We start from the raw sequence: 13,496 nt of genomic DNA on the forward strand, positions 1-13,496 counted from the left end.
CCAGCTTTGCATGCAACTGCAGGTATTTTTAATTGTCCCATGGGAATAGGAAGCAAAAAAGCAGGGAGATTTGGGGAAAAGAGTGCAAGCACACAGCTAAGCCAACAGTTTATGCCAGAGCTTAAAACTGGGAACAATGCTTGGAGGAAGAATGGCTTGGTGACAGGAATATCAGCCTTTACCTGCATTCAAGTTTCTACATGATGCATCCCAGCCTTCACCCTTCCACATAAAACAAAGAGCGCTCACAGTGTGAAAGACTGCATGCAGGTGAACACCCAGGAATTAATCTTTTAAGAACCGAGCTACTGTCTGCTACAAATAATGGCAACCAAAAAAAGCCTTTTACCTCCCTGGAATCTTGTGTAGTGTTACTGTGCTGCCTGCCATTCTCCGCTTTAGCAAGTACTGAAACGCTGCCATCTCTATCTTGACGCCTATGAGTTTATGCCCTACAATACAATAAAAATATTAACATTTTAAGACTTATTCTATTAAATACTGCACAGAGACATCTTAGCCAGCTTTGGCGAGCAGCAGTAGAAAGAAAACACCTCAATACATTTGTAAGCAAGTTTATTTAGCTTTCTTGTATGATATATATATATACACACATATATATGAAATATACCCACAAGTTATTACAAAAGTGTCCAAACACAACTTCTAGCACAGTACAGTAAAAAGTGATATTCTAGGAGGAATTTCTGAGATCTACAGTATCTTGGCTTCAAGAGGAAGTATTTCCATTAGACATTGTAGGCAGAAGAGGACACGCTTCCTCCATGGCCCGTCCAGTTAGTGTGGATAAATACACCTGGCTTTGAGAGTAATTCATATGTATGTGCACCAAAGTAATCACGCTGAGCCTAGAATAAGAACACACACGCAAAACAGACACACGAATATATCAGTATGAGAAGTTGCACCTACTGACACTTGACTACAGGAGTACTAGAAATAAGACCTGACTCCAGTATTAACACATCCAACATTATTTTCTCATTATTAGTAAAATCACTGCAATGGAACATTTACTAATATCGAGCAATTAGGAGTTCTGCAGACACACAAGTGTATTATTTCTGCTGGGTACTAATCTACAAACCAAGCACTTAGTTCCAAAGGTTCAAAGATACTTACTTCTTTATAAAGCATTTTGATTCAAAGGTATCATTACCCGTGGTTCACAGATGGTGTACTAACACATGCTGGGCACTGTCATACCAATACCTCTGTTGTTCTTTATCCAGACATCTCAGAGTATTTTATTGCTGTGAATTTCAGGTTTTCCACAAGTATATTAGGCAATCTATGCCTTTATTATTATGTTGTTGGAGTGATTAGGACATACAGCCATCATGGCCTTTAGACCAGTATTTAAGTAACATGATGGTATTTCAGTAGCCAGATCTGCTACACTATTTCAGGCACCTACCTGAATCAGGTTAGCTGGTAATACTTCATGCCTGTATCCATCATAAAAAGAAAGTGCTGTAGTGAAGCAGGGCATAGGGATACCAATCTGTACTCCAGTACTGATCACACGTCGCCAGGAGTCCTGGGAGAGAAGAAGAGGCAGGGGGAATTAAAAAGGGACTAATCAGTGGTTGCTCAGAGGTATGTGCAGGCATATGAACTATTCTAGCATAACAGCATGTGCTATCTTACCATCATATGAAATCTAATGACCAATTCTGAGCAAATGCAGCAGTAAAGTCCTGATTTCCCATAAACAAGGTTGATCCAAAACAATGGCAAGTAAGACAGAGTTAACAAAGAGGACAATAAAAGCGCAGACATATACTTCACATGCAGTCAAACCACAGCCTCCAGCAGGGATGCCATTCTTTCACACAAACCCAATCAGTGCCTCCCAAAAGACTGAACACAGTGGGGAACATACTGAGCAAAGACTGAGGCGCTTTCAGGGCCTCTAATCAAGCAAGGTACAAATCCCGCCCAAGGGCATAACAGGTCACCACATACTTCAGACAGATGTGTGGATAATCCCCATTTCAACTGTACAACTGATTTAGTAACCTGTGTGGAATATTCAGCTTCAGTTAAAAGAATTATTAATGATAATATATTACTGCTTTATTGGTCAGATAATCTGGTTTTAGTTCTGCCTGTCAACTCCGTCCAAATCAGGACACTGTTTGGACAGACCTAGGTCTAGTCTGGAACAGTTATTTTGGTGCTGCTGCAAACAATGGTAACAGAACAGAGCTTTATACTCTGTGCACTGAAATCCAAGCGCCCAGTAGGCACAAGATACAGGGCAGTGTATCTTGTGGAATGTTCACATTCCACATGCTCACACAGGCTAGACATTCTTTCCTGACATTGTGGTACTTCTGAATAGCTAGATTTCTGCCTAAGGCTCTTCTGTAATAGTAAAATGGAAACCATAAGTTTCTAATAGCAGCTTGGCTAGTGTTAAAGAAAAGAACAATGACCCAACAAGGACTATACATTTGTTTACTCCTGTGTTATCTTTAGGCTGACGGTACAATATACCTTGCAGTTACACAAGACCTCGGTTCATCACTTGATGTATCTGGATGCTGATTTATAAAGTAGTGCTTCAGTGATGCAACCCCCTTTTTTGCCTTCACTTAGAATTAACATTCTCCAACTTGCTGATGAAACAGAGGCAAGAGGCATTTGTAGGCATTTCTGCAAGGACAGGTCACTAACCCCAGTGTCTGGCAAAATGCTAATTTGCACCTCAGCATAGCCTGCCTCACTTCAGTAACTTCCGTGTTCAATTTCAACCAGCTCCATCGATGTAGGTTTTTTTTCCTGTCCTGATCATGTAAGACTGATATGTTCTGCTAGAGAAGGGTATCTTAAAGCAATAGATGATGAATTCCTGCACCCAAACGTTATGTGCGTACAGGTGCACATACACAGTCCCAAAGAGCTTAAGGATTGTTTAGAGATCTGTGGATTTAGGATGTTGTACAAAGACGTTTCAAGGATGTTATCTACCTTTTCATTTTTCAGTCTGAATATACTTGTGACTCCTGGGAAAGAAGCTGAAGAAGTCCAGACTGTAAACTATGTTTTTGTAGTCTTCCTTCCTTGGAAACTCACCTGACAGTTTTCAACAGCTGTCTTAAAGAAATCATCCAACAGCAAATTCTGGAGCTCAGGGTTTCGATCAAAAGCATCTTTGATCTTTCCCAGGAACACACTAGGCAGAACACATGTAAACCAGGAATAAAATTTCACAGCTGTCAACAAAGGCCCAGAATCCAAAATTTACGGTGCCAAAATTTGACTCAGCCAGACTCAGACTGCAAACATTGAGAAAGATGCAAACAAAACAAAGACGAAAGAAAATCTGCAGTAGCTAAGCCACCAGAAAATTGGCTTCATCTGGTAACCTTTAGTGCCATCGACACAAACAGCCTCTCAGGATCTTATCGGCAGATTAACTTCACGGATTTTCCAAGAATATCTCTAGGCTCGTCAGTCTAGCACCGCAAAAACCTAATTGCCTCCTCTTCTCCCCTCACCACCTCATCTTAATTACCTTCTGATGATGCAGCCTCCCCTCCACATCAGCGCAATGCCACCATAATTCAGTGTCCAGCCAAATTCTTTGGCTGCTTGTCTCAGCAGCATGAAGCCTTGAGCATATGAGATAATCTTGGAAGCATACAGGGCCTAAAAAAACCAAATTCACATTCCAAGTGAAGTCCCACAAAGTCAAACAAGAAACTTCACAGCCTACCAGCTCTGTTTAGTCCACATCTCGTCAGGGTTGAGTACGGAAGCCACATTTCAGCTATCTGAGAACCAAAATATCCTTTCCAATTGTTGGGAAGTTTGGTCTCAACAGAGGGAGATCAAGAGTTATTATCCCCATTACAAAGATGGGAGTGTTCAGGGGTGAGAAAGTAAGCTCCTGTGCATGAATTATGACCTCTGCACCCCAGCTAGTTGTCACTGCCCACTGCAGCTTAGTCTTGAATTCCTTCAGGACTGTTCTTTGGTCACGAAAGGAATTGGTCACATTATGCTTTGTGGACACCACTAGACAATGCACAGTGGGATGGCTGAAAGCAGGAACCACTCGTCATGAAATGTAAACATGAGCTCCTCACCAGGGTTTACAGCATCCAAAACCTGCTCTGATATGCAGCTTTAATACAGCACTCTGGCAAGCACAATGACTCACCTTGCGTATGTCCTCCAGAAAGGCCTTCTTGTTCCCACTGAATTTAGTCGCTTTAGGCCCACCCAGCAGCTTACTGGCCTGTACTCTCTCATCCTTGAGGGAAGACAGGCACCGTGCAAACACAGCTTCACCTTTAAGTATGGTAGGAAAGGGCAGAAAATTAGGAAGTTCAACATCACTGTTAAGGTCTGAGATACTTGTCCTCAAGCACGCAGTGACAGTGCCACTAAAGATGAGCCGCAGGCACAGTGAAACAGAGCCACATGGGAATAGAGGTGTACAAATAAATTATTTCAACAGCATTACTGGGGGACCAAACTGCCAGTCAGCCTAGCCATTGGGTAAATATTCACTGATACAGCTTTCAAATGACAAAGGGGGGAAAAAAAAAAAAAAAATCACATGTCATCCGCATGAAAAATTATCCTCAGGAACATTCTCCAGCTCTTAGTTTTAAGAATTTACTTTGAAATCTCTTCCTATCTATAAAAGACAGTGTTGCACTGCATTCTAGGGACAGGCAAGGCTGAACACTTCAGTAATTACAGTAGCATGCTTTGAAGATAAAAAGCTGTTGCATAAATGCCAAGTCATATTAACTATGTGTGCTTAGAAATACACACATGCAAAATAAGAGCCATTAAAATCACGACTAAATCAGCAGATTAACTTGTAAGAGGAAACAGGTTTTACAAATCCGGTAGGCCCATAACAGTAGTATTCAGAAGCCCATAAGAAAGTTTTATAACACCCCTAAGCTGGTTACTAAATGTCATTTTCCAGGGCTAAGGAGCTAGCCAAGCAGTATCTTCAGCTTCTCCAGAGAAAGGCTGAATGCCAATCTCTTGATCTGGCTCAGTCAATTCCTAATCATGCTGTTCTAGGTTGTACTTATTTGCAGTTGAAGATGGTATTGTTAAATGGGTAAAAACAATCAGTTTCCTTTCCAGGGTCTGATAGAAGGAAAGTAATCAAGTTTATTATAGTCTTCATACTGAACTTTTCTTCCACCTTTTAAGTAAGTTGTGAATTACATTTAAAAAAAAAAACAAACCCCAAACAAAAAAAAAAAAGCCCAACCAAATAAAAGATGAATGAGTAATGCTTTCACAAGATTCTGGATCCTCTCTGCAGTAGGATTAACAGACCGTATCAAAATCAGAACTGACTCCTCTCCATTTCTCCAAAAACTTCCTTCTACACTGGGGAGGAGAAGGGTGGAAATCAGGAAAAAGCAAGAGTAGCATAACTCTGCGTTTACAAGCAGAAGTCTGCAAGTCATGCTTATGCAGTAAAACCACACACAGAGCAACTGCCCTAAGAGCGGCCATGTTTGCACAAGGGCTATCGCACATACTTCCCTATCAACTCATCATTACCTAACAGCGCTCCCCAGCATTGAGGGAGTGTCTCCTTCACCCTTGATCTTTGCAAGAACCCCAGACGGGACTATAGTAACAGCACAAGCAAAAACTCTGTTTCAAGCCTAGAACTGGAAGACTACAGCTGTAGTAGAATAGTAAAACCATTTACAAAACTTGTTTTGTAAAATACGTTGTTGGAATGCAGCCGTGTTTCTCTGATAGCCATCACTGCAGTTACTCTCTTTTAGCCTAATGAATACAGTTTTTCTTATCTTCTAATGCAACAGGACTTGACCAGCCGAGGCAAAGGAAAAAGACATAGAGAAAGCATGAAAATTAAAGCAAATCCAAGAGCAAAGAACCTATTGAGTCAACCTATGTACTCAGAGAGAAAGTCTACATTGGACCTGTGGCAAGAGAGCACTCTAAATGTGTTGCAGATATATTACAACTCCTGTGTCACAATTCCATTCAGAGGCCAGGTTAGGTAAAAGCATGGGTAATGAGACTGTTAGGTATGTGTATGGGCAGGTAAATTTTCACACTTTAAGGATATAAGGATATATTCAAAGCAATTACAAACTACATTTCCATCATCTTAGTTTGGCTTTGGGTCAGCAGCCTTATTAGTCACTAAACAAAAACAAGCAGCAGTCCAGAGTGTATAAAGAAATCCCACAATTGACTGTTGCCGTGGAAAAACAGCAGCAACCATCATAGGGTAGCAGTCTGCTGCTATTCTCAAAAAAAAAACTCTGTCTGTGCTCCTCAGCCCATAATACAGTCCGGCCCTCGTGTTCCTGTTTAGTCACACTAATGCTGGGTCAGCTAAGTTATACTGAAACACAGGAACAGAAGACTGAGGTAGATATCTGAAAAATAATTCTTATACCTTCAGAGTAGTCTAAGTACTCATCAAGCAGTAGTCAAGTGGTCAAGCCACAAGGTTTTGCAGGTGTCCTGCCTCCCACTTTTTTCAACATTTTTAAGGCTATGATGGGATTTGGAGCAGCAGAAAAGGCGGAGTATTGCCAAGAGCAATACTGCATCAATCGAGCATGACACACCTAGCACAGCACTTACATTCACCTGTCACTGAGTCATCACCAGCACTGCGAGGACACCACAAAGGCATGATAACAGTACTACTGGCATTTTAGAAACAAGGTAAAAATGGTAACAGCTCTCAAGGGCAGGACCACTGAAACAGCTATACCTAGAAGAGCCTCTTCTGCAAGCCAAGCCCTAGTGCAGGCTCATTTCTGAGATGACTGTGTTACCATGCTCTTTACTGTGATGCGGTACATGCAGGTAGGAAAGATGAAGCCAGATCGAAGGACCAGTTACCTATGAGTGTGACAGGGACTCCAAATTCCAGGGCAGAAATGGCTGTCCACTTTCCTGTCCCTTTTTGCCCTGCGCTGTCCTTGATCTTTGGGAGGAGGTATTTGCCATCGCTGTCTTTGAATTTGAGAATATTGGCTGTGATTTCAATCAGGAAAGAATCCAACTCTGTCTTATTCCACTCCTGAAATACCTGGAAGAGGAGAAAAAGTGTGTGTGTGTGTATATATACACACACATATATATGCACACACCCCGTTTTACTATGTATCTACTATATATATCAACTGATTTATTGGTATATGTATACATATACATACACATATGTATACATACAGAAGGGGGTCACACTATCTCAGTTACTGGTTCTGGGTACCCTACCACAGCTACCAATAATCCCAGCACCGCTGAAAAGCCATTGCACAGGAGCTGTGCCTGGGAAGGAGCACACCCCAGCTGCCACGGAGCTGCAGAGCACCATCTCCAACTGGGAAGGCAGAGGCACAGCCTGTCCTGGTGCCTATCATCACAGGCACTGAAGGCTGGAAAAAACTGCTCTTTCAAGACACATCACACTTACTGACTTGCTTCAACGAGGTCTTTGCAAGATTTGCCTGCTTGATTACAATGATCAATGTTTTACTAGCTTTTTTCAGGCAAGGTAATTCATATCTCTACACAAAAGGTGCTTCCTGGGGAGAAAGGAGCTGTAGAATGGGAGAGTTTAGACAACTCCTGTCAACATTCAGGTGTACGTGCTTGCCGCTCCCTACTCAGGAATATTGTGCACTGACCCTGGCAGAAGGCATGTCAGAAAAATTAACTTCATGTACACAGAGCAGCTTTCCCAAAGCCCTGCTGCCTCCGCCATCGGCAGACAGCCACCATGGCTCAAGAAGGCAAGACACAAAAAAAATACAGATTACCTCTGACATCTCGTCATGCTCCATGCCCACCACATCTTTCATCAGGTGATAGGCCTCACAGATCAGCTGCATGTCTCCATATTCAATCCCATTGTGCACCATCTTCACAAAGTGTCCGGCGCCCTCATCTCCTACCTGTCAGGAAACATCAAAAAATGCCATCAGCAACAGTGTTGTCATCAATTCCAGTGTTCAATACCTGCCCATGGCTTCCTCCTGCCTAAAGGAAGGAAAGAAGCCCAGTACTAACTGTAAACACTGTGGGTCACAGACCCATTTAGCTCCCTCAGCCCATGACCCAGCCATAAAGTGTTGTCTTTCCATTGTATGGGATAAATTAGAGAGGATAAATTTGAGTTGAATGCAATCACCCAGAAAATCAACCCACTAATGTCGCTGGTTTTATTAAGGACAAACATGCATGAACTTCAGCAACCAAACTACCGAAGCATGGATCTAACCACAATTTAACATCAGTATCAAATAAATATTTACCCAGTCACAACAAGGTTCCCCAGATCCCACTTTAGCAGCAATGCTTTGAAATATGGTCTTGATGTGGGGCCTGTGGGGAGAAATAATATACCTCAGCAGATAAGCAGAGGACACAAACACCACAAGAAAAAAATCCATTGCTATGATGCATCCTTCTGTAACCCGCCAAAAGGCGTGCTGGCAAGTTGATACTCCACCACTCAGCAATGTCAAATAAAACATACGTTTTTCCCAGGCCTAGACACTGTTTGCAGGAAATGGGGACAGCCCACATCACGCTTACAGCACTGGGCAGACAATTTTAATGTATCTAAAGGAGCCCAAATATTATCTTCTCCATTTTATAAATGGGGAAATAGAGGCAGGTTATGATACAGGCTCACACTCAGAGAGGATCAGTGGCAGAGCTGAGACAAAATCCCATCCTGTTCTATAGCCACAAGAAAAATCCAGGGTGATTTGGAGGAGGGGGGGGGGGGGGAGGGAAGAAACTCCACAAATGCAAGTTATCCACAAAGGATAGTTATCTGCACTATTACAGGAATTAGGAGCTTTTGTCATTGCCAGGCTCCCCTAGTGTAGTAAATCGCTTAGCCAACAGGAGAGCATTACAGAACGCCAAGGTTGGAGCTACTTAAAGTGGCCACTGGGAAAGGAGCACAGGTGGTACATGGGCTGCAGGTGCTGTGAGAGAGCAGGGGGACGCAGTTCAGGTAAGGGTGGCAGGTAAAAGCTGTCTTTACTGAGCTGTTTATGGCAAAAAGATGATCAGACAGCAGGCTGCCGTTACGTTGTTTCTGGCTTTGTGCTGCCAAATTTGAACAGGCTGATATCGGTACGAAATGCTAATGCAAATGGACAGGGACTTAAGAGATTCTAAGGCTCAGGTAAAGCCCAGACATACCTTTTCTTTCCACGTTTACAGAGAGAATGAGCAACTAGGGATAAAGTCTAATATGAACACTGACGTACAGTCCTTTACACTAACATGAGTACAAAAGAGCAGGGCAGCAGGCAGAAACTTGCAAAAAATCATGTATTCAATAGTCAGTACAAACAAGTACCAAAGCCTCCTTTTATAACATGTGTGTCACTGCAGGGATGTTTGCTGCTGCCTGTTTCATGGTTAACAGCTTTCCAAGTGTGTAGGGCCCCGAAAGAAAAATCATAATCAAGAACAGTACTTTTTTAAAATTTAAGCAAAATTCTTTCTTCCCTGGCACACATTTCTCCCTTCAGATTTCTGCAGATACTACTTTTGCTGTGAATTTCTGGAAGAAAAACCTGCCTTTGTTTTGTCTGCCACAAAAGCTCAGCACTGGCCCATGACCCCAGCTAAGTTGAGAAATCTTGAGCCTTGAGGAAGTGAAATGGCAACATATCTTGTTCTCTCCACACCCACACCCTCCTCCTTCCCTCCCTCAGCTCTCAACATGAATAGAAGACAATTGTTGCAGACCATTCTGAAGAAGAATATACTAGCTCATGCTTACCAGGCTTCTTTGGCTCCTCCTGGCATGAGCGAAGGACCATACCTGGCACCCTCCTCTCCACCACTAACACCGCTTCCAACAAATAAGATCCCCTTTTCCTGTAGTTCCTTACAACGTCTCTGGAACAAAGAGCAGAGCAGCATTATTTAATTTATTTTCATGCCAGAGCCTTACAAACAAAGGTTAGCAATTCAGACCTAAAATAAGGTTTTTAATTCTGCTTTGGACATGCTAGAAGACAACCTTAGAGAAAGCTAGTACATGCACCAAAGCGAACATTAGGAAACTTCCTGTCGTTTTTGACATGGATCCTTGCAAAAGAGACATGCTGAGAAAACAAAGTCCTTATATGCACCAAATAGACAAGAACAGTACTGAGGCTGGAAAAGACTCAGAATTAAGTGTCAGGTGATACATGCTGTGTGCAAAGACCTGGGGGAGGCAGATTAGGCCCAAGGTGCAGTTGCTGAGATCACTGCAGCATGTAGGTACGAGCACGGACAGTTATAAGAGAAGCTGATTCCCTCTGAGTGGGAGAGAAGCACAGGCTGAGATCACTATGGGGAGCTGCAAGCTCCCCATGTATTAATCGTCATTTAGTACCTGTTTTTCACTCTGGCATGGCCAAGTCACTTATCCAAGATCAGGATGCCAAAGCAGAAAGACTATTACCAGCACCCCTTCTAAGATTCAGAAGTACATATTTGAATACAATACTTTCACATAAGCATCCCAGATATGTTAATGTAACTTCTATAGTTACAGCCTGCTCACGAGCAGGCTTTTCTTTTTTTTTAAAAAAACAGATAATTACTCTTCTGTTTTTATTACCAAGACAGCCAAACCAGCAGTTCTTCTGCCTTACTGGATTTTCCCATGGTCATGTAGGATTGAGATACAACAACAAATCTATAAATATCCTTAGATTTTCAAATCTCCCTGAAAACCCTTTAAGATTGTAACAGGAAGTTTTCTAAAGGCCTTCACTCTTTAAAAGATGTCAGTAAAAATATTCTTGGATGATTTGGGCAACTTCTATAAAAAGATACTTACAGAACAGTCCTTAACTACAGTAACAATTGCTTTTTAATGGGCTGCATGATCTAGTTTTGCAGAGGTAACTCAGTTTGGCCTTCCCTGAGCAGAGTGGGGATGGCAATCTATTGACTGCCTATTCTGATGATCAGACGAGAAAGAATCACATGTGTTTTATTCATCCACTTTGGGAAGAAAACAGGCTTACCGTGGTATCTCTATACTCAGAATTCCCACCATCAATTATGATGTCTCCAGTCTCCAACAATGGCACCTGCAAAACATAAATCAGCATTTTGGTTTTCTCCACGTGTTCAAAACAAAATCTCATTAACGACGAATAATCAAGATCTTCTGGAGGAAATTTCTCCACAAGTCCCCAAGAAGTCACAGGTAGAAAGAATGTTTGCCTCACCAATTTATTGATGAAGTCATCCACTGCAGTTCCAGCCTTCACCAGCAAGATAATGCGACGGGGCTTCTTTAACTTGGAGACCATCTCTTCCAGGCTGTGAGCACCTATCACTTTGGTTCCCTTGGCCTCATTGGCCAGAAAGTCATCCACTTTGGAAACCGTCCTGTTAAAAGCACAAACCTGGGGGAGCAAGAGAACACGTTAATAAAAATCTGCCAACAGAACAGTTACTTTAGCTCAGATCACAAATTATACAAGCAAAGTTCAACATCATGTGCTGTCCTGCTTCCGCCTTCCTAAAGACATAGAGCAGGAAAGAACCCGCAGCACGTCTTTGCAAGTGCCTTGGGAACCTGCGGTTAATGGCCAAGCCCAAAGCAAGCTTTAGGGAAAAATCATACACAACTAACACATCAGGCGGCCAGCTGAGTACAGGCATGCACTGCTGGTTTTCTCTGGAAACAGGACAAAGGGCAGCCTAGGTCATAACTAAAAGGAGGTAACAACACCCATTAGACCGTCACAAGGAGAAAAAAACACCCAACCCCACAAAACGCTCAGCTCCAATCCCCAGTACTACCGAGTCAGCCTTGCTGAACAATGTTTTCCTTCGCTTACCACGAAGCCATGGTCGTTCATGTTCAAAATAAGGTTCTGACCCATCACAGCCAATCCAATCAAAGCAATGTCAGCTCTGGAATGTGGAAGAACAAAAATGCCAGGCAAGTCTCATCAGCAGTGATCCAGCACTAGCATCCATGCCCTCTGTCAGGCTGTTGGGATCCTGTCAGCTGCTAAGCCAGCCCACCCCTTCCTAGCAAATGCTGTAGCCCATGCTCTGAATTGATTCTGTAGGCTACTACAGCAGCAGATCCTTGTGGCACCCAGTCAGTCCAGCGGAGTGGAGGCCAACATCAAGCATGTTTCAAGTCACCCAGATTTCTTCCCAACTGCCAAGACACAACTAGGTAAGTAAGAAAAGTCAGCTACCCAAAACATTGCGCTAGGAGGCAGGGAGTAACGTGAGCGGCTCTAACATGCCACTGATGGATCCAGCTCAATCACAGCTCCGTATTTAGCAGCTGCCCCACTAGAACATCGCGTCTGAAAGCAACATCATTTTTTTGCTTCCGTAACGCAAACTGTCTCACATTTGGGGTGAGTAAAGAAGAAGAGGGAAACAGGATATGCTGCTAGAGGTTGCCTAGTCCGGCTTGCACGGGGCGTGCACGCAGAGAAACCCAGCCTGCCTACTCCTACTCCTCGGGTCAGGAACAAGCTTCCTGCTCCACAGCCATGACTCCAGAGCTGATCGCGCCCGGATTTTGTCACAAAGTCTCTCAGCCAACCGGCCTATCCTCCTCGTTGGCCCCTCGGCCGCCGCGGAACTTCTAACGGCGAGAAGCCAACCAGGGCCCCGTCCTCTCCTTCCCTCTCCCTCCCCGCCACGCAGGAGCGTGGAATCACCCACCGCCCCACATCGCTCTCCCCGGTAGGGGTCGGCAAGGCCCCTCCCGGGAGCGGCGGGCACCCCCCGCCTCTCGCGCCACCACGAACGGCTTTCGAACGGCTTTCGGCGCTGCCCCCAACCCCGGTGGCGGCTCCCGCCTGGGGAACGCGCGGTCCGGCCGCCGAGCCCCCGCCCGCACTCACTGGGCCATCGCGGCGGCGCTGAGGGGAGCCGAGGGGCGCTGAGGGCGGCAGCGGCGGCTCTCAGGGTTCGGCCTGCGGTGCGCGCCCGGCCGGCCCTCAGCCGCGCGGGGGGGGGCGGGGCGGGGCGCGCCCATTGGCTCTACCCGTCAAGCCCCTCCTCCCGCCCATGGGCCGATGGTTCGGGCGCCCCGCCCTCTTAAAGGGGCAGCGCGCCCCCGCACGGCGGAACTCGCGCTCGGTACCGCCACAGCGGGAAGGCGGCCTCCGTCCACCTTTGCCCACGGAGGGTGGCAAACACAGGAGGTGGCGGCCAGGGAAGGCCACCGGAGCGGCCAGCGGATCAGGCGGAGGCGGCGGGGGACGGCCCCAGCCTCCAGCTGGTGGCAGCTGCCTCCACACACACAGGCACAGCTGTGCCTCCTCCGACAGCGACCCGGTTTTGTCTTTTCTCTATGACTTTTTTTCTATGACTTGGTGGGATCGAGTGCAGCCTCAGCAAGTTTGCAGCTGACACCAAGTTGAGGGGTGTAGGGATGTCCTCCAGAGGGACCTGGACAAGCTGGAGAGGTGGCCCTGGGA

The 13,496-nt window shown here is 44.8% G+C and overlaps 1 protein-coding gene across 1 annotated transcript; it reads right to left on the minus strand.

The window, feature by feature from the left end:
• Positions 1 to 559: 559 nt before the first annotated feature.
• PGD (phosphogluconate dehydrogenase) lies at positions 560 to 13,028 on the minus strand. The gene is made up of 13 exons (XM_075114421.1): positions 12,918 to 13,028; positions 11,883 to 11,958; positions 11,265 to 11,444; positions 11,058 to 11,123; positions 9,815 to 9,933; positions 8,322 to 8,391; positions 7,827 to 7,961; positions 6,904 to 7,093; positions 4,193 to 4,323; positions 3,545 to 3,678; positions 3,103 to 3,202; positions 1,439 to 1,561; positions 560 to 869 (listed from the first exon to the last, which is right to left on the minus strand). The coding sequence occupies exons 1-13, from the start codon at positions 12,923 to 12,925 to the stop codon at positions 750 to 752; spliced, it is 1,452 nt and encodes a 483-aa protein (XP_074970522.1). The 5' UTR covers positions 12,926 to 13,028; the 3' UTR covers positions 560 to 749.
• Between the last annotated feature and the right edge of the window lie 468 nt (positions 13,029 to 13,496).

The sequence above is a fragment of the Phalacrocorax aristotelis genome, chromosome 19, assembly GCF_949628215.1.
Source record: "Phalacrocorax aristotelis chromosome 19, bGulAri2.1, whole genome shotgun sequence".
Taxonomy (NCBI): domain Eukaryota; kingdom Metazoa; phylum Chordata; class Aves; order Suliformes; family Phalacrocoracidae; genus Phalacrocorax; species Phalacrocorax aristotelis.